Source organism: Alligator mississippiensis, chromosome 5, assembly GCF_030867095.1.
Source record: "Alligator mississippiensis isolate rAllMis1 chromosome 5, rAllMis1, whole genome shotgun sequence".
NCBI lineage: Eukaryota > Metazoa > Chordata > Crocodylia > Alligatoridae > Alligator > Alligator mississippiensis.
The window spans coordinates 46,303,258-46,323,839 of record NC_081828.1 but is presented as its reverse complement, the minus strand read 5'-3'; the positions used below and the strand labels follow the sequence as shown (position 1 = coordinate 46,323,839).

Here is a 20,582-nt window from a genome sequence, read left to right as displayed (position 1 = left end):
GAATCAAACCAATAGCTTCTATGTGGGTGAAGGTAACACCAAGTAAGTTGTTCCAGCAATTGATTACATTCATTGTTGGGGGGAAGGCAGTAATGCATGCCTCATTTCTAGCTCGAGTGGAATGCAGATGAAGAGACGGGTGAGAAGACGCATAAATAATGTATGGGTAAAGGAACATTACCAGAATGTTGTCATCTCTAAATCAAGCATCACAATCCCAGAAAATTCAGTCAAAAGAAAAACCAAATATGATAAGGTTTTAAAAGCCTGTTGAGAGTACTTGTACATCCTTTAACCATGCCTGTTGCAAGACCATGCAAATGCCATGGTACTTATGGAGACATTTTAGTGCCAGTTTTTTTGCTTTGTTTTGGTTTGTCACTTCTTCTCCACAGCATCAATACAAGCAGATATAAAGGGAACAGAGCATTTAGTAGTCATGTCAACCCTAATGGACTTAGTTCCTGGGTTCAAGTGGTAGACACTTCTGCAGTGGAACTGGAGGTTCGGTTCTACCTGATGACCTCATGAGGGAGTGGTTACATACAGATTTCTACAGCATGTTTCTCTACTGCCCACAGAAGGGTAATAAAATTGTAAAGGAAAATATGGTTTTCTACCAAAGTCTACACACCTGCATTTTATTCTATGGTTCCCCACTGGCTTCTTCTACAGGACTTTCCTCAGGAGTGTGTGCAAAAAAATCAGGAGAGCAAACAGTGTCAACATACCCCAAAATTGCAACTTTTGCTTTCTCTTGTGTCCCAAGCTGAGATAGGCTCCTTGAGGAATTTTCAGCTAGCAGTATTACCAGCTCTTGCAGTTTTATGGCGTTTGGTGCATTACCTAAAGCCTCAACTCCCAGAATTGTGACTATAAGAATCTCAGTTTTAGTTTTAAAAGTTTCTAGCCCTCAGGGTAGCGGAAGAAAAAAAACCCCATGAAACAATTAGAGTGAGTGCTAATAATTACAAAACTAGAAGGCAAATAACAAAAGAACTCAATACAATACACCGTTTCTTTCAAATCATGATTTTGGGGAGTCTGGCTGAAAATATTTAAATACTTAGATAATATAAATTGTTCCCAGAGCTGTATCTGCCTGTCAGGCCAGACTTGGCAGGGAGAATTAATGTCAAAAGAAGTGTGATGGGAAGGATCCCTGAGCTCAGAAGTGAGTTTTTTGGTCATTCACAACTTTATTTTCCTAAACCAATGAAGCACTCTTGGTAGCAGGGATAGGGTGTGGGCAGTGCCATTCATATTGCTGAACTGCTAGAGTAGTAGTACTTAGTAGTTTTTATAAAAGGTATCCAAGTGACAGAATCCTAGAAAAAAGTAGGACTGAAAGGGACCTCAAGAGGTCATCTAGTCCAACCCCCTGGTCTAGACAGGGATGATCCTGCCCTAAGCATCTCAGCCACATGGATGGAGATTCTACCACCTTTCTAGGAAGTCTGCTCCAGTGCTTTACTATCCTCATAATAAAAAGTTCCCCCAACTATCCAAGTTAAATTTTTTCTGTTACAATTTAAGACCACCATTTCTCATCCTGTCCCGTACTGCATATAGAATAGTTTGTAGTCTTTTATCATCCTGTTTATAACCACACTTCATGCATTTGAAAACTATTAGAAAAACCTTCCTCAGCCTCTCCTCCAGACTAAATAATCCCAGTTATTCCAACCTTTCCTTGGAAGATACATTAAAGTGTTCTGATAATATTGTATTCTAATCTTCAACCACCACTACCACAGCGCCAGAGTTTATAATAGCCCAGTGCCACAATAATAGGCATATTAGAAATAATTAAATATATTAGAAACTTTGATATTGGGTATTATTCATGCTATTTTCCCTTGTCAGTGTTACACCTTAATGTACTATTGAAAAAGTTTTAAATGGCATTATAATAAAAACCAGGATTGATTTTTATTTGTGAATACAAATGGCTCTTCACCTTCAATTTCATTCACCCATAAAACTCACCAAGGATGATAGTCTTGATCCTGCAGTGAAGTACCTCATACGAGGAAACATGTCATAGAATAAGAGAAAATGAGGGTTGGAAGGGACTTCAGGAGGTCATCTAGTCCAACCCCTGCTCAAAGCATGACCATTCCCAGCTATGTCATTGCAGTCAAGGCTTTGTCTAGCCAGGTCTTTAAAACCTCCAAGGACGGAGATTCCTTAACTTCTGTGTAACCTGTTCCTTGTCAAACTCATTTTGGGAATAAATGACAAGGGTTTTGTTTTGTGCTTTTGTTAGAAAATGGTGGTGTGATATTCTTTATTTAAATAATGGGAAAAGTTTGACTTCCCCCATAATTGCCTCCTCCCTGCTTTCTCCCAGAAATCAGAGATGGATGATGGTATTTCATTCTAATTTTACAACACAAAATGCCCCTCTGCAGAAACAGCCTGAAAGGCGATTGTTTCAAAAAAGTTAAAAGGGGTATGAAAGCAAGGGAATATTGCTCATTGTAAAAAAAATGATGTTGACTCCAGCAGAGCTCAAAGGATTTACACGAGCTGAGGACCTGGCCCAAGATGAATTAAAATGATTTGCAATGTTAACTGTAGCAGATCTGCCAGTAGCTCTCAATTGTATGAGCTGAGAAATGGGGGACATAAAATGGTATATACACCACAGATGCCTTCAGAGTATGGCTTGGAACCATTTACATGGGCAAGAGGGAATCCAGAAGGGGGATGTGTGCAAGTAATTTAAGGGTCTATCCTGCATTAGCAGTGCCTCGCACATGTATAAATCAACCTCACTGTTTGGAGCACACTGCACGTTAACTTCGTCTTCTGTTATTTTTTTTTTGTAAGCAGCAACCCTAGAAAGTTTAAGCATGAGAAATGTTAAAATATAAAACAGACAAAGAGCTAAAGATGGAAAACATTTCCAGGGCTTTGCATAACGAAACACAGTAGTTCTCAAAAAGTGAATTCCATATGCCTCTATCCAATCCGCTCTGTCCCTCCATTCTAGCCAAGCCCTCCATTTCTTTTAAACACCCTGACTCTGGTTCACAATAACTCTGGAAATTTCAAGCCCCCCGCCCCAGTCAAGAACCCTCTGTGTAACATGTTAATCTATTCAAGCCAATAAATAGCAGATACCTTTTGGAACTGTTGACATTTTATCTCCCCTACATTTTTGTACACCCCATTTGAATTAACTGATGCACATATTTGTTTCTTCCCCAAAAATCAATTCGTGGCCCCCCCCATTACAAACTCATTCATACCCACTTTAGATCTGACACTGCCCCACTAAGATTATTTATACCAATGCAAATTAAATGCAAAGCAAGGGTACCACATCCCTATTTTGATCTGGCAACATTGTACACAGGTAAAAGTGACTGCCTAAGCTTTGGAACAACAGTGTATCAGGACCATTTTCTCTCATATATAGCACCCAAAAATTTAGTAGATACATTTGATAATGTTGTTCCTCATATCTTTTCCTCAGTGATCAGAATCCAAGAAAGGAGGAAAAATAAATTAAATCAACTTAAATGAAAAAAGTTAAAAGGTTGTATTTTCCTGCAAAGTTCAGATTGCAGCAGTTTATACCAGGGCTGCTTGTCATTGGCTTGTGGAGTATTACCATACTCTAAATTACAGTCCTTTAGAGATTGCTGCCTCACTTTGTTTACAGTCCTATTTAGCTAATTTGATAATGCTTCCTATGATTATTTTGGTGTCTGTTTGGTAAGGGCAGAAGAATTGCACTTAGCAAAAGGAAGTAATTTTGGAGTGGGGGGGGTGGTTTTTTAGTTTGGTTCGAGTTTGTTTTAAGACTTTTTTCCCCCCTCTGATAATCTAATGGATAAAAAAAAGCAATTAGGAAGACAACGATCTTATCTTATTTTCATTAATAGATACACTCTACCACATACTATATAAACACCACTGAAATGCCTTATTCAATCTGTCAAACTTGAGTGGGGGGGGTGGGAATTTTCCTTAGTTTGGATCAAGCATGCAGAATTTTCAGGCAGATGTTCTAGTTTTTCTGAAGTTGACAGGGTTTATAGTCAGAAGATGCTTCAGTCCTATATGTCTCTATATAGGAAGTACTATAAAAGGTTACAGTTATTGAGAAGCTAGGCAAATGTTTTACTTTCCTATTTCCTATACCTTTCTGATTTAAGAAGCTTCTCTATCTAACCCCAAAGGCTGAGATTGCAAGCACAAGTGAAATACTTACTGCCAAAGCCAGCAGGAAACTTAATGAAGTGAGGATAATTCCCATACATGTTTAGTCTTCAGTTCATCCCTTTCCTTTTTAATGCAGCTTCCAAGGTTTTTAATATTCAGTGCTGTCTGGCAGGCTTGGGGCAGCACTCTGGGATACACAGGTTCTCTGACAATGCTAGGACAGCTGCCTTCTCAAGTCTATAAGAGATCCTCCAGATGACAGAGTCCTCATAATATCTTCAACTCGGCAGCAGCTGCTGTCTGTAATCAAGCATGCTGCTGTTCTCCGATTCAGCTCAGGGCTGGGCTTCTGCACTCAGCTGTTTCAGCCCTCTGCAAAGTCACGGTGGACTTATCCTGGTGGCATAATCTCTCAGCTAAGAGACCAATCGAAGTATGACAGCACCAGTATAGGTCAGAAATTAAAAAGGGGAGGAAGAATGAAACCGCTTGGGAGGGGAAGGGGAAATAAAGTATTTTTTCCACCAATGAAAATGTAATGCAGTTTATTATTAGCAGTAGCACCTGCTACATGGAAGGACTTTTCCAAACAGTTAAAAAGGAAAAATATCTACTTTAAGGTGTTCACTGTTCTTACAGACAGATGAGGATAAGAAGACAGGGGTTAGGAAATGCAGGCTAGAATATTTTCCCCCCAAAATCCTAAAGGTTTAGAATGTTTAGGATTACAGCGGTGACGGGGAAAGATTAGTTCTTACAGCATTTACAACTAAAGTTTATATCCTCCATCCATCAGGTGCCCTGTTTCACAGCTTCAGAGTGACAGAAACTACAGTACTGGAATTGGGTTTTCTGTAGCACCCGATTGCTTTGTCAAATCCTTTGATAAGCTATTATTTACGTATGCTGGGACTTAATGGAGCTACATGCTCAACCCCAAATGGAAAAAAGTTAAATAAATGAAACTTTGGGGACTGAATCCTTCAGACTATTTTAAGAACAGTTAACTGTGGGAGCCACAGGTTATAAGTAACTATTGTCCATTTATAAACTCTTTGGTGAAGGGACTACAATCTAAGAGACTTATAGAAACGATTGGGGAAGGGGTCTTACAGTTTTTATATACATTACACCTTTTTGTTAACTATATATCCATTCAGCCCCAGTGTTCTCTGGCCCATCCCTTATGATTTCCTGTAGGCATCTGGGCAAAGGTGATGCTTTGAAGCACATGAGTGGGCAGTTGAGGTTGACAGTATTGACAGAGTGGAGGCAGTAGCCTCAATTCAATAGAAGGACATGTTGGTCAGAGAGATGCCCAAGATCACTCCCAAATTCAAGGTCTGCTGGTGCCAGTGTTGACTATTATGCCATGAGTTGAGGGACAGGAGCAGAAAGGGCTTGGAAATAAAGATCAGCAGCAGTTCAGTATCGGTCATGTTAATTATGAAAGGTGATAGCAAAGGATCCAAGAGCTGTTGGAAATATAGGCTGGGATGCAAGATTGCGCAGAGGAGACAGGTCAGGGGCTAAGAAGTACATTTGCCTAGTTATGCTATCAAGATGACAGCTGAAGACACATAAGTGGACAAGATGACCCAAGGAACAAATGGAAAGAAAGGAGAGAGGGGTATGTGAGATAAAATAATGGGCAAATAGATTAAATGAAACATGTATGACCTTTGTGACATCAGGCCAGGCTGGATGTTTGTCACAAGCCGAATGGTTGCATGAAACGTACATATACATTGAGAGTATCCAATGACAGCCCTGTTCCCTTTACAGTAAATGAATTATGCATCACAGAAATAAAACAAAAGGGACAGATCCTTAGCTGGAGTAAACAGATACAGCACCCTTGATTTCCAGCACAGCTGCAGTCCAGCTGTCCATGGCTTCTCTAAATACTTGGAAAGTCTCAAGATGGGTTGGAATACATCCAGATCTTTGGTAGAAGAGCTCTCTAGCTAGGGAAGCATTTGGGAGTGAGGTGCCAGGTGGCATAATGGATTAGAACATGGACTTTTGATCCCTGGTGACCCACGTTCATTCTTTGACATGAATAAATGAGGCATGAACTCAGTATTGGGAAGTTATCAGTAAGCCAAGATACTGAGAACGAACTGACTCATACTCAGCACCTTATTAGAATACAACATAGGATAAGTACAAGTATTCAATTGTACAGATACAGATGTGGTGACATTGATTCATCCCTTCTTCTAAAAAAAAAAAAAAAAAAATGGAGTAGAATATTAGCCCCTAGTGGCAAACATGCCAGTCTCCAATAGAAAAGCTAAACTTTACTCCTAGCCTTCTCAGGGGTTGAGTGCACTTGTGGTTTGGGGGGGGGGGGGGGAAAAGGGATGGGAGAGAAAGGGAAAGAGAAAGAGGGAAGAAATTAGTCTACATGATAAGAGGCACTGATCAACTCCGTAAAGCTACAGTGATGGAAAGGATGCATGATGGGCAATGGACTGGTCTGTTTGGAGAAAAAGCTGCTTACATGCTAGACATAGACAAAACAGCTGGAAGGAAGTACAGTAGTATTAAGCAAAGAGCTTGAAGTAGAACCCACAATGTGGTACCACTGGTTCATCCACTGGGGCTCTCCTAGAAGACAGGTGCTAAAGCTCAACCTACAAGTGGTAGCAAAAGAGCAGTTAATAAAAACTGGCTTTGAATAAAGGTAGACGATAGTTTGTGGTGCTGTTAGCCCGGAGGCTTTCTGCACACAGGAGATGGAAAAGTTACCCTTTTTAGCTCTGTTCCTTCCACAGCCCCAGACAGCCTCAGGCATCAGTGTCCTCTACCTTCACCTGGAAAATGTAGTAAACCAGGTTCACTTTTCATAATAGCCATTTTAAATAAATGAAGAAGAAAAACACTGCCATCCCATGTGTCAGCATCTGCCTGTGAGTGCATATCTTTGGGTGTCCAGTAATGTGTATGCATGAGCATCATTGGCCTATGATTGTGCATGCCTAAGCACTTCCATGATTTCAAGTGTTGTCCTCAATGGTGAGTTGCCTCATCTTCTATTTCTTGAATGCTGAGGGTGGTTCCAAGGGCTGGGTCATTGGCCCAGGTACTGGTGTTGATGGTTTGGTCATTCAGAGGGAGCTATTTTTAGACCTACTGCCATTGTCTCTTAAGCACCCTCATTCATTCAGGAGCCAAGTTATATAGGAGGGGTAGGTGCGAGTCATGGGTTACACGACCAGGCATGGGGATAAGATGGAGGCTTGACATTACAAGATGGAAACTTTACACAACTTATGCTAACTTACATATATAGGCCTAAAACAGCAATCACACAATATAAAAGCAGTAAAAAAAAAAAAACAAAACAAAAAACCCCCCACATAATAATTATCACTTACAAAAGAGTGGATATCTATATCAAAATAGCAGGGCACTTATTTACGAAGGGAGAGAAAAATAAAACTTACTACCTAAAATAAAATGTTAAAGCTTATCCTACATCTTAGCTTACTTATATTTATAGGGAAGAGAGAGGGAGAGCAAAAAAAAAAAAAGTCAGAAATGGTTGGGGAAGGGGAGGAAATGCATTTTAAAATAAATTACAAAAACAAAAACAGAGGGTTTTGCTACACAAGCATAAATCTTGGCAGGACTATCCATGTTTGCAAGCCTGTCCCCATGTTGCTGAACATCAAATGGATATTGAGATTGGTATATGGAGCAAAATGTTTAGTTGAAAAGGGTATTAGTAGTCTATATAAAATATATTAGATCCAGTCTAGTTGCGTGGATTCTTTCTTTTTCTAGAAGTGAGTATTAGTAATTTACATAAGTTCAGCTGAATTAAGAACATGTTGCTGCAACACATGAGAAAAATAAATGTGAGAGACAGAACATGTTAAAGTTACCTAGCTATCTTTCATAGGCTGTTTATTTTATTGTAGGTAAACAATGACATTATAATAATGGGTGCTTTCAGCAGAGGGGAAAATGAAGATATAGGCCTGCTTAAGCACTTTAATGAAGAGGGCCAAGAATACCACTTGTATGGAACGCAGGCAAGTAAAAGGTTCAGTACTCTAGGTAACAGGGGTTTCATAGATTTCATAGACATTAGGGCTGGAAGGGACCTCGGAAGATCATCGAGTCCAGCCCCCCGCCCAAAGGGCAGGAAGTCAGCTGGAGTCATAGGATCCCAGCAAGATAAGCATCCAGTTTCATCTTGAAGGTGTTCAATGAAGGCGCTTGAACAACCTCCAGTGGCAGGCTGTTCCAGACCTTGGGGGCTCGGACAGTAAAGAAATTCTTCCTTATGTCCAGCCTGAAACAATCTTGTAGTAGTTTGTGACCATTCGACCTCGTCATCCCTTGGGGCGCTCTGGTGAACAAACGTTCCCCCAGATACTGGTGGTCACCCCTGATAAACTTGTAGGTGGCCATCAGATCACCCCTGAGCCTGCGCTTTTCCAGGCTAAAGAGCCCCAGGGCTCTCAGCCTGTCGTCGTAGGGTCTGCTTCCCTGACCTCTGATCATGCGCGTGGCTCTTCTCTGGACTCTCTCAAGCTTCTCCACATGCTTTTTGAATTGTGGAGCCCAAAACTGGACGCAGTACTCCAGCTGCGGTCTCACTAAGGCCGAGTACAGGGGGAGAATGACGTCCCGGGATTTGCTTGAGAAGCATCTATGGATGCTAGCCAGCGTTTTGGTCGCTTTACTAGCCGCAGCATCGCACTGCAGGCTCATGTTCATCTTGTGGTCAATGATGACCCCCAAGTCTCTTTCTTGCATAGTGCTAGCCAACATAGCAGTGCCGAGCCTATAAGGATGCTGCCGGTTTTTTTTCCCCCCCAAGGTGGAGAACCTTGCATTTATTGGCGTTGAACACCATCAGATTCTCGTCCGCCCATTTGCTAAGCCTGTCCAGGTCAGCCTGGATCATCCGCCTGTCTTCTGGTGTGGGTGCTTTGCCCCAAATTTTGGTGTCATCTGCGAACTTGGCCAGTCTGCTTCTGACTCCAGTGTCCACATCATTAATGAAGATGTTGAACAGTATGGGTCCAAGGACAGAGCCCTGGGGGACCCCACTGGTCACAGGACACCACGATGAGCGACTTCCATCAATTACTACCCTCTGGGTCCGACCCCAGAGCCAATTTTCCAGCAAGTGGATTGTGGAGGACCCAAGGCCATTCTGCACTGGTCTGGTCCTGTAGGGAGCAGACCAGGAAAGCCAAGGCTGCAACTGAACTCCAGCTAGCTTTGAGCATCAAGGACAATAAAAAGTCCTTTTTCAGATATGTGGGGAGCCAGAGGAAAAGGAGGGGCAATGTTGGACCCCTGCTGAACCCGGTGGGGGCAACTGACAACTGACGCCCAGGAAAAAGCCAACCTATTAAATAGGTAATTTGCGTCGGTCTTTCATCAGCCCCATGGGACGCCCATGCCCGCTACTGGGCCGGGAAGTCCGGGTGAGGGTGATCCCCTGCCCTCCATTAATGCTGACTTCGTGAAGGAACATCTTGAGAAGCTGGATACCTTCAAGTCAGCCGGCCCTGACAATCTTCGCCCCAGGGTACTCAAGGAGCTGGCGAGCATCATAGCCCAGCCTCTAGCGCGGATCTTTGAAAACTCTTGGCGCTCTGGTGTAGTGCCCAAAGACTGGAAGAAGGCCAATGTGGTGCCTATCTTCAAGAAAGGGAGGAAAGTGGATCCGGCTAACTATAGGCCCATCAGCCTGACTTCTATCCCAGGGAAGATCTTAGAAAAGTTTATTAAAAGAGGCCATCCTTAATGAACTGGCCGACGCCAACATCTTAAGGGATAGCCAGCACGGGTTTGTTGCGGGTAGGTCTTGCTTGACCAATCTCATTTCCTTCTATGACCAGGTGACCTATCACCTGGACAAGGGAGATGAGATTGATGTCATACATCTTGACTTCAAAAAAAGCCTTCGATCTGGTGTCCCACGATCGTCTCTTGGAGAAACTGGCCAATTGTCGCCTTGGGTCCTCCAAGATCCACTGGCTGGAAAATTGGCTCCGGGGTCGGACCCAGAGGGTAGTAATTGATGGAAGTCACTCATCGTGGTGTCCTGTGACCAGTGGGGTCCCCCAAGGCTCTGTCCTTGGACCCATACTGTTCAACATCTTCATTAATGATGTGGACACTGGAGTCAGAAGCGGACTGGCCAAGTTCACCGATGACACCAAACTTTGGGGCAAAGCATCCACACCAGAAGACAGGTGAATGATCCAGGCTGACCTGGACAGTCTCAGCAAGTGGGCGGATGAGAATCTGATGGTGTTCAACGCCAATAAATGCAAGGTTCTCCACCTTGGGGGGGAAAAAAAACCCGCAGCATCCTTATAGGCTCGGCAGTGCTATGTTGGCTAGCACTATGCAAGAAAGACTTGGGGGTCATCAATGACCACAACATGAACATGAGCCTGCAATGCGATGCTGTGGCTAGTAAAGCGACCAAAACGCTGGCTTGCAACCATAGATGCTTCTCAAGCAAATCCCGGGACATCATTCTCCCCCTATACTCGGCCTTAGTGAGGCCGCAGCTGGAGTACTGCGTCCAGTTTTGGGCTCCACAATTCAAAAAGCATGTGGAGAAGCTTGAGAGAGTCCAGAGAAGAGCCACGCGCATGATCAGAGGTCAGGGAAGCAGACCCTACGACGACAGGCTGAGAGCCCTGGGGCTCTTTAGCCTGGAAAAGCGCAGGCTCAGGGGTGATCTGATGGCCACCTACAAGTTTATCAGGGGTGACCACCAGTATCTAGGGGAACGTTTGTTCACCAGAGCGCCCCAAGGGATGACGAGGACGAATGGTCACAAACTACTACAAGATCGTTTCAGGCTGGACATAAGGAAGAATTTCTTTACTGTCCGAGCCCCCAAGGTCTGGAACAGCCTGCCACCAGAGGTTGTTCAAGCGCCTTCATTGAACACCTTCAAGATGAAACTGGATGCTTACCTTGCTGGGATCCTATGACCCCAGCTGACTTCCTGCCCTTTGGGCGGGGGGCTGGACTCGATGATCTTCCGAGGTCCCTTCCAGCCCTAATGTCTATGAAATCTATGAAAGGCGACAATTGGCCAGTTTCTCCAAGAAACGATCATGGGTCACCAGATCGAAGGCTTTTTTGAAGTCAAGATATATGACATCAATCTCATCTCCCTTGTCCAGGTGATAGGTCACCTGGTCGTAGAAGGAAATGAGATTGGTCAAGCAAGACCTACCCGCAACAAACCCGTGCTGGCTATCCCTTAAGATGTTGGCGTTGGCCAGTCCATTAAGGATGGCCTCCTTAATAAACTTTTCTAAGATCTTCCCTGGGATAGAAGTCGGGCTGATGGGCCTATAGTTAGCTGGATCCACTTCCCTCCCTTTCTTGAAGATAGGCACCACATTGGCCTTCTTCCAGTCTTCGGGCACTACACCAGAGCGCCAAGAGTTTTCAAAGATCCGCGCTAGAGGCTGGACTATGATGCTCGCCAGCTCCTTGAGTACCCTGGGGTGAAGATTGTCAGGGCCGGCTGACTTGAAGGTATCCAGCTTCTCAAGATGTTCCTTCATGAAGTCAGCATTAACGGAGGGCAGGGGATCACCCTCACCCAGACTTCCCGGCCCTGTAGTGGGCATGGGCGTCCCATGGGGCTGATGGCAGACTGACGCAAAGTACCTATTTAATAGGTTGGCTTTTTTCTGGGTGTCAGTTTCATAGACATTAGGGTAGGAAGGGACCTCAACAGATCATCGAGTCCGACCCCCTGCATAGGCAGGAAAGAGTGCTGGGTCTAGATGACCCCAGCTAGATGCATATCCAACCTCCTCTTGAAGACCCCCGGGGTAGGGGAGAGCACCACCTCCCTTGGGAGCCCATTCCAGACCTTGGCCACTCGAACTGTGAAGAAGTTCTTCCTAATGTCCAGTCTAAATCTGCTCTCTGCTAGCTTGTGGCCATTATTTCTGCTTTCTGCTAGCTCGTGGCCATTATGTGGGTTTGGGGGTTTTTTTTGTTTTGTTTTTTTTACCAGTGCTGTTCAACCTTATTGCCTGGTGGGCTGGATGTGCCTGGTCCATCTGCAGGCCAGATCCAGCTGGTGGTCCTAATCCAGGGCCCAGAGCACAGGCACAGCTGGTGAACTCAGACTGGTGGGGCAGTGGAACATCCCACTGGGGGGGGCAGGGAGGACAGTCGCAGCTAGCTGGGAATGGTGGGGTTTGCAGCTGGTCAGACACTCTGTCTGGTAGGAGAGAGGCTGCAATACCCCCGGTTCCTGACTGGCTGCAAACTCCTTCCCCCCCCACCCCTGCTCCTTTGGGATGCTCTACCACCCCACCAGTCTGAGTTCACCAGCCTGTCTGCCAGAGCAGCTGCAGTGGGGCCCCATCCAACAGCAAGAGTGGACCAGGGGCAGCCTGGCTCCAACCCAGCCCTGTGGTGGAATGGGGCTTAACTCAGCCCTGCAGGGAGGTGGGTGGGACAGTGGACTTGATGCAGGTCTGGGGAGAGAGGTGACCCAGTCACACAGTAGGGGAGAGGGGGGCTTGATCCAGCCCCACAGGCAAGGGCAGAGGGGCCATGGCCCAGCCCTGCAGGGGAAAGAGGGTTGACTTGGCCCTGCAGGGGGTGGGAAAGAGGAGTTGATGCAACCCCAACCTGACCCCATGGACTAGAGACAGACCTTACACAAACTGGTTTAAGTTATCAGAAACTGGTTTAAACCTGTAACAGAACAGAAGTTCAGTGCACATAAACCAGGTTGAAAATGGCTGAAACTGGTTTAAGATGAACCTGGTTGAATGTAGTATCAGAATTTACTGATTTGGGTCAAACTAGTTTATGCAATGTCTGTCCCAGACTCCTTCATAGTAGGTAGGGTTGGAAGGGACCTGAGCAGATCATCAAGTCCGACCCCCTGTCATGGCAGGAAAAAGTACTGGGGTCAAACAACCCCGGCTAGGTGTTCATCTAACCTCCTCTTAAAGACCCACAGGGTAGGAGCCAGCACCACTTCTCTTGGAAGTTGGTTCCAGATCCTAGCCGCCCTGACTGTGAAGTAGCACCTCCTGATGTCTAGCCTGAATCTATCCTCTGCCAGCTTGTGACCATTATTTCTTGTCACCCTGGTAGTGCTTGGGGGAACAGGGACTCCCCCAATGCCTGCTGGTCCCCTCTGACTCATTTGTAACAGGCCACTAGATCCCCCCTCAGCCTTCTCTTGTGGAGGCTACACAAGTTCAAGTCCCTTAGCCTGTCTTTGTAGGGCCTGCCCTGCTGCCCCCTGATCATGCGGGTGGCCCTCCTCTGAACCCTCTCCATGCTGTCCACATCCCTCCTGAAGTGCAGTGCCCAGAACTGGATACAGTATTCCAACTGCGGCCTGACCAGTGCTGCACAGAGGGGGAGGATCACCTCCTTGGACCTGCTCGAGATGCATCTGTGGATGCATGACAAGGTGTGGGTGGCCTTCCTGACCATGTCCCCACACTGTCAGCCCATGTTCATTTTGGCATCAGTACTGACACCAAGATCCTTTTCTGCCTCTGCACTGACAAGAAGGGAGTTCCCCAGCCTGTAGGTCTGCTGCTGGTTCCTCCTCCTCCCCAGGTGCAGCACCTTGCACTTGTCAATGTTGAAACCCAACCTGTTCTCATCTGCCCACCCCTGTAACCTGTCTAGGTCCAATTGCAGCCTATCCCTCCCTTCTAGCTTGCCCACATCCCCCCACATCTTAGTGTCGTCAGCAAATTTGAACAGGGTGCTTTTTACTCCCTCGTCCAAGTCACTGATGAAGATGTTGAACAGCGTGGGTCTGAGGACCGAGCCCTGGGGGACCCCACTGTCCACATCCCTCCAGGTGGAAAATGACCCATCCACCACCACTCGGTGTGGCCCTCCAGCCAGTTAGTGACCCATTTGACTGTGTAAGTGTCGATGTCACAGTCCCCTAATTTTTTATTTATTTATTTTTTTAAATGAGAATGGGGTGAGAGACAGTGTTGAAGGCCTTACTGAAGTCCAGAAAGACTACATCCGCTGCTACCCCTGCATCTAAGGATTTTGTGACCTGGTCGTAGAAGGCCACCAGGTTGGTCTGACAGGACCTGCCTCCAATGAACCCATGTTGGTTGCCCCCAAGCATAACCTCCTCTGCTAGCCCCTCGTGGACATGCGCCAGGATAGTTCTCTCAAAAAGCTTACCCAGGATTGAGGTAAAACTAAATGGCCTATAGTTTCCTGGGTCCTCCTTCCTCCATTTTTTGAAAATGGGAACCACATTGGCCCTTTTCCAGTCCTCTGGCACCACACCAGAGCACCATGAGTGCTCATAAAGCCGTGCCAGGGGTCCCACAATGACTTCTGCCAATTCCCTCAGCACTCTGGGGTGGAGATCATCAGGGCCAGCTGATTTAAATACATCCAGTCCCTCCAGAAGTTCCCTGACCAGGTCCTCACTGACCCTAGGCCTGGGTGCACCTCCCCTGGGGCTTGAGGGGGTCCCAGCGCATGGGCTGATCTGGTACCAGCTCAGAAAAATGGAGGCAAAGAAACTGTTAAATAGGTTAGCCTTGTTGTCTGGTGCAACGACCAGATTTCCTAGCGTGTTCCTCCTTGCAGAGGCCCCACGTTGCCTGGTACCTTCTTTTTGCCCCCTATGTATTTAAAAAAAGGACTTCTTGTTGTCCTTGATCTGGGTAGCTAGTCCCAGTTCCATCTCTGCCTTGGCCTTCCTGACCACCCCCCCTGCAATCCTGAGCAATTGAGGTATAGTCCTCCTTGGTGATGGCCCCTCCCTTCCATTGGGTATACGCTTCTTTTAGCCAGGAGACGTTCCCGTATGCTTTTGGTGAGCCATGGGGGCTTTTGCGCCTTCTTGCCCCCTTTGATCCTTGTTGGGATTTCCTCCCTATGAGCTTGGAGGATCGTCTCCTTAAGGAACAACCACTCTTCTTGGACACCTGACTCCCCTCCCCACCAAGACCTCAGTACCTCCCCAACTATTCTTCTTACCTCATTAAAATCCACCCTCCTGAAGTCCAGGGCTGCTGCCTTGCTGCAGGCTTTTACCACCTTGTGCTGGATGGTGAATTCCAGCAAGTGATGATCGCTGTTGCCCATATGGTCTAGCACCCACAGCCCCCTCACAAGGTCATTGCCTGTGGCCAGCACCAGATCCAACAAGGCATCTCCCCTGGTGGGGCTGTGCACCTCCTGGGTTACATGGAGGTCCTGTATCTCAGCTAGGCACCTACGTGAGCCGTCAGACCTGGCCGACTGCTCTTCCCAGCAGATGTCTGGAAAATTCAGGTCACCCATGATGACCATGTCTTTTGACCTAACTACCTCCATGAGCCGACTTAAGAATTCCCAATCTAACTCTTCCCCTTGATTGTGTGGTCTGTAGTAGACCCCCACTGTTAAGTCCCTTTCTCCTCAAATTCCTTGTATTCTAACCCAGAGCACTTCAGTGCCCCTCATCTGGCCTTGTGCTACTAGATGATGTGTATTCCTCCTTGATGTAGAGCACCACACCCCCACCTTTCCTTCCTGTCCTGCCCCTCCTGTACAGCCTATAGCCCTTGATATTCACCACCCAGTCGTGCAGTGGATTTAAACCAGGAAGGGGTCTGGGACAAATATTGCATAAACCAGTTTGACATTCCATAAACTAGTAATCAGAATCCCCCAGCATCCCAGCATGCTCTCTGGGCTGGATGGGGTGCTCTGCTCCAGAGAGCTGGGCTGGCCCCTCCCCCCTGGCTGCAGCTCCAGCAGAGACTACACAGTACAGCAGGATCTGCCTGGCTTCCTCCTACTCCCACCCCCCACACTCCCTGCTGAAGCAGGATTCCCCTATCCCCTCTGCCTTACACAGATGCACCTCTCAGCATTAGCTAGTATACCACAGGCTGGCTACAGTCTGTGCTGGGCAGACAGGACAAAGGAAGACAGAATTGTGTTGGCTTAGGGCTTTTTAGAGCAAGTCAACATGTAGCTGTTAATGTCCCTCCATTCCTTCCTTGGAAAAGCTGGTTAAGAAGCACTTGAACTAATGGAGAGAAGGGAGGGCTGCTCTGGCACCCCCCCCCAGCTTCTAACTTCAGCCACTGAAGGCCTGTGCCTGCATTTTTTCAGTCCAGAGGGGATGTCTCAGATTCATAGACGTTAGGGTCGGAAGGGACCTCAACAGATCATCGAGTCCGACCCCCTGCATAGGCAGGAAAGAGTGCTGGGTCTAGATGACCCCATCTAGATGCTTATCCAACCTCCTCTTGAAGACCCGCAGGGTAGGGGAGAGCACCACCTCCCTTGGGAGCCCGTTCCAGACCTTGGCCACTCGAACTGTGAAGAAGTTCTTCCTTATGTCCAGTCTAAATCTGCTCTCTGCTAGCTTGTGGCCATTATTTCTTGTAACCCCCGGGGGTGCCTTGGTGAATAGATACTCACCAATTCCCTTCTGTGCCCCCGCGATGAACTTATAGGCAGCCACAAGGTCGCCTCTCAACCTTCTCTTGCGGAGGCTGAAAAGGTCCAGTTTCTCTAGTCTCTCCTCGTTGGGCTTGGTCTGCAGGCCCTTGACCATATGAGTGGCCCTTCTCTGAACCCTCTCCAGGTTATCTACATCCCTCTTGAATTGCGGCGCCCAGAATTGCACACAGTACTCCAACTGCGGTCTGACTAGCGCCCGACAGAGGGGAAGTATCACCTCCTTGGACCTATTTGTCATGCATCTGCTGATGCACGATAAAGTGCCATTGGTTTTTCTGATGACTTCATCACACTGACGACTCATGTTCATCTTGGAGTCCACTAGGACTCCAAGATCCCTTTCCACTTCCATGCCACCCAGCAGGTCATTTCCTAGGCTGTAGGTGTGCTGGACATTTTTCCTCCTTAGGTGCAGCACTTTGTAATCATACAGACTTCAACAAGGAGAAATGCAAACTGGTTTAGCCTAGCCAGCTTAGACTAACCTGCAAAGATCAATTCAATTCAGGCTCAGGCTTTTGAATATCTGTCCCTAGCCATGGGAAGTGGCCAAGCCCCAACCCATCCCCTTGGTAGGAAAGGGGCACGGCCCAGCCCCATCCCAGCCACATGGAGGGAAGGGGGCATGGCAAGGCTCCAACCCACCATAGGGCTTGGGGTTTGGGAATTTGGCAGCAGGGAAGGGTGATCATATTAATGGCCATTGCTCCCCCATTGCCAGGTTTTGACTAGTCAGATCCCTGTGGGCCAAATTCTATGGCTCCATAGGCCAGAAGTTGAATACCTCTAGTTCACATAATAACACTGGAATATGTTCAGCATTACCATATTTACTTGAATAAAACATTTTTTTTCTCCAGTCAGCAGAGGGTAAAGCCCCATATCTTATATTCAGATACAAGAAAATCTTTTAATTAAATACATTGTCTGTTGTTAAAATTCTGTCAGAAGCAGCATGTGCTCAGTTAAGAAATCCAACTATGATATTGTTTAAATGCAGCCCACACTAAGCATGCCTGTAAAACATATGGCCCGTATTGGGAAAACATACCAATGGGAACCTTTTAAAAAAAAAAAAAAAAAAAAGACAAATATTATTAAAAATCTACTTAATATATGAAGCTTTGGAAGTGTAAGGTGATTAAGCATCTTTGTTTTACCGAAGTTTCATATCACAAAAATAACTACATATCCAAAAACATATTACTACATATATTAAGCCTTTAAACAAAAGGCATCAACTTCCCACAACAGAACCCCTCACAGAACTCTTTTTCTTCATACAGAAACCCTAGAAAAAACTGTTACCACAGTAACCACCTGAAACTCTCCACCCCTTCCATCAGTCCGCTCTGTTGGTTTAGTGAAACAAGTCTGTCCAGTCCTTTTCCCTCCACTTCTTTTCTGATTTCTTCCTTGTCCCAATCTATGTAGTATTTCAGTTCATGCAGCCCCAGCTTCAGGCACTCTCTTTCAGTAAAGCCAGCCCCTTTAACACCCAGAGGTTTCTTACTTTCCATAAGCTAGTTTTAAACACATGCTACTAAAGTCCTTAATAATGTTTCCTCCGGTATAATAGTCCCTTTGGTATGAGTTCCTATCTCCTGTGCCAATAACAGGTTTATTTTGATTACATTCAGGGAGTGATGGCCCTTTCACAGATTTCATAGACATTAGGGATAGAAGGGACCTTGGAAGATCATTGAGTCCAGCCCCCCGCCCAAAGGCAGGAAGTCAGCTGGGGTCATAGGATCCCAGCAAGATAAGCATCCAATTTTTTCTTGAAGGTGTTCAATGTAGGTGCTGGAACCACCTCAAATGGCAGGCTATTCCAGACCTTGGGGGCTCAGACAGGAAAGAAATTCTTCTTTATGTCCAGCCTGAAACAGTCTTGCAGGAGTTTATAACCATTCAACCTTGTCATCCCTTGGGGCGCTCTGGTGAACAACCATTCCCCCAGATACTGGTGGTCACCCCTGATAAGTTTATATGTGGCCATCAGATCACCCATCAGCCTGCACTTTTCCAGGCTAAAGAGCCCCAAGGCTCTCAGCCTGTCGTTGTGTCTGTTTTCCTGACCTCTGATCATGCACATGGCTCTTCTCTGGACTCTCTCAAGCTTTTCCACATCCTTTTTGAATTGTGGGGCCCAAAACTGGACACAGTACTCCAGCTGCAGCCTCACCAAGGCTGAGTACAAGGGGAGAATGACATCCCAGGATTTGCTTGAGAAGGATCTATGGATGCAAGCCAGTGTTTTGCTCGCTTTACTAGTCGCAGCAATTGCATTGAAGGCTCATGTTCATCTTGTGGTCAATCACGACCCCCAAGTCTTTCTTCTGTAGTGCTAGCCAGCATAGCACTGCTGAGCCTATAAGAATGCTGCAGATTTTTCCTCCCAAGATGGAGAACCTTGCATTTTTCAGCGTTAAACACCATCAGGTTCTTGTCCGCTCATTTGCTGAGCCTGTCCAGGTCAGCCTGAATCACCCTCCTGTCTTCAGGTGTGGATGCTTTGCCCCAAAGTTTGGTGTCATCAGCAAACTTGGCCAGTCCGCTTCTGACTCCAATGTCCCACATCCCCTTTGCATATGTACACTCCCAAAACATATGTTCCACTGTTTCTTCTTCCCCGCACCTCTCCCTTAGGCACCTAGATGAGATCATCAAGCCCCATCTGTGTCGCACCTCTCTCATTGAAAGAAATATCTTGCCAACCATCCATGCTTAGTCAGCATGTTCCCCTTTTAGTTGTTTACCCACCCCACACCATCTTCACTTATCTTTCCATGAAGTTTCCCCATCAGTGCCATCCTGTCTCTTCCTTATCACTTTTATCAAGTTCTTATGATCCTTCAGGACCTCCAGCCCTACCTTCCCTATATTATACCTCTGCATGAAACTTTCCATCCTGATGCAATGAATCAGTAGTTGCAACACCCCTAGCACTCTAATTTCACTCTCTCTTATTTGAAGACCCAACTTCTCCAAATCCCCCCCAGGTCCCCAATCCCATTTTGGTGCTTTTTGATCAATTTAGTTTAACCCTTGTTGCTTCTCCATACTTTGATGCATGCCTTAGCACACTTTTCACCAAAAGTTTCTCTAACTGTACATTTATATCATCCATATATGGTATGCATTTTGCCTCTCCCCCCCTCCTGGTATCTTTACTCCACTTATGAAGTTGGTCTTTTATTCTTGCATACTGCATACAAACAGTAGTGGTGATAGGAGGCATCTAAAGGCCCTGCTTAGATGTCCATTAATTTGGACTGGACTCTTCACTTTTTTGTATAATAGCCTTATCCAACATAAATTTGTGGGAACCCCATTTTTCCTAGCACTTTGAATATGTAATCATGATCCACTTTGTCATATGCTTTTCCTAAATCTAGGTTTGCTACAACTGTGTTTGGTTTTCTTCTCTTGGATGTAGGACAGTGTATCTCTGATCACCTTGGAGATCCTTCTACCTGGTAGTGTGCATACTTGGTTTTCATGTATTACCTGATTTTCATTATCCTCAAAGTCAGTGTCTTGACCATTAATTTACAATTCATATTAAGGGGTGCAATCAGTATCCAGTTCCTCAGGAGTTCCTTCTCCTCTCTCTTGCAGAGTAACATCACACCTTTTGTAAAATCTTTCCCTGCCTCTCCTGTCGCTTTTATTTCCTCAGAACCTTCCACCATATCCCTCTCTGTGCATGGTAAAACTCTCATAAAATTCTATAGGCAGTCCATCCGCTTCTGGCAATTTCCCTTTTTTAAAAGGTTTTTAAGCACTCCTCTACTTCCTTTGCTTGTCTTTTCTTCCATCATCTTTGCTTCTTCCACCTCTACTTTCTCTTCAGTCTCTTCCAGCAAATCCTTCATCTTCTTCCTGTCCATTTCCTTCCTCTGACATGGTTCTTC

General features: G+C 45.9%; 1 protein-coding gene across 8 annotated transcripts in view; it reads right to left on the bottom strand.

Annotated features, from left to right (window-relative positions):
- RXRG (retinoid X receptor gamma) overlaps positions 1–20,582 on the bottom strand; it is a 139,351-nt gene that overhangs the window by 73,965 nt on the left and 44,804 nt on the right. Inside the window, exon 1 of one of the 8 annotated variants that reach the window (XM_059728311.1) lies at positions 4,226–4,576. The exons of 6 other annotated variants lie outside the window; for them this stretch is intronic. In XM_059728311.1, the coding sequence (XP_059584294.1) occupies positions 4,226–4,270 (45 nt within the window). In that variant the 5' untranslated portion in view covers positions 4,271–4,576. Of the gene's footprint in view, positions 1–4,225; positions 4,577–20,582 lie in introns of those variants that run through there. One more of the 8 variants, XM_019500315.2, reaches the window with a different exon arrangement.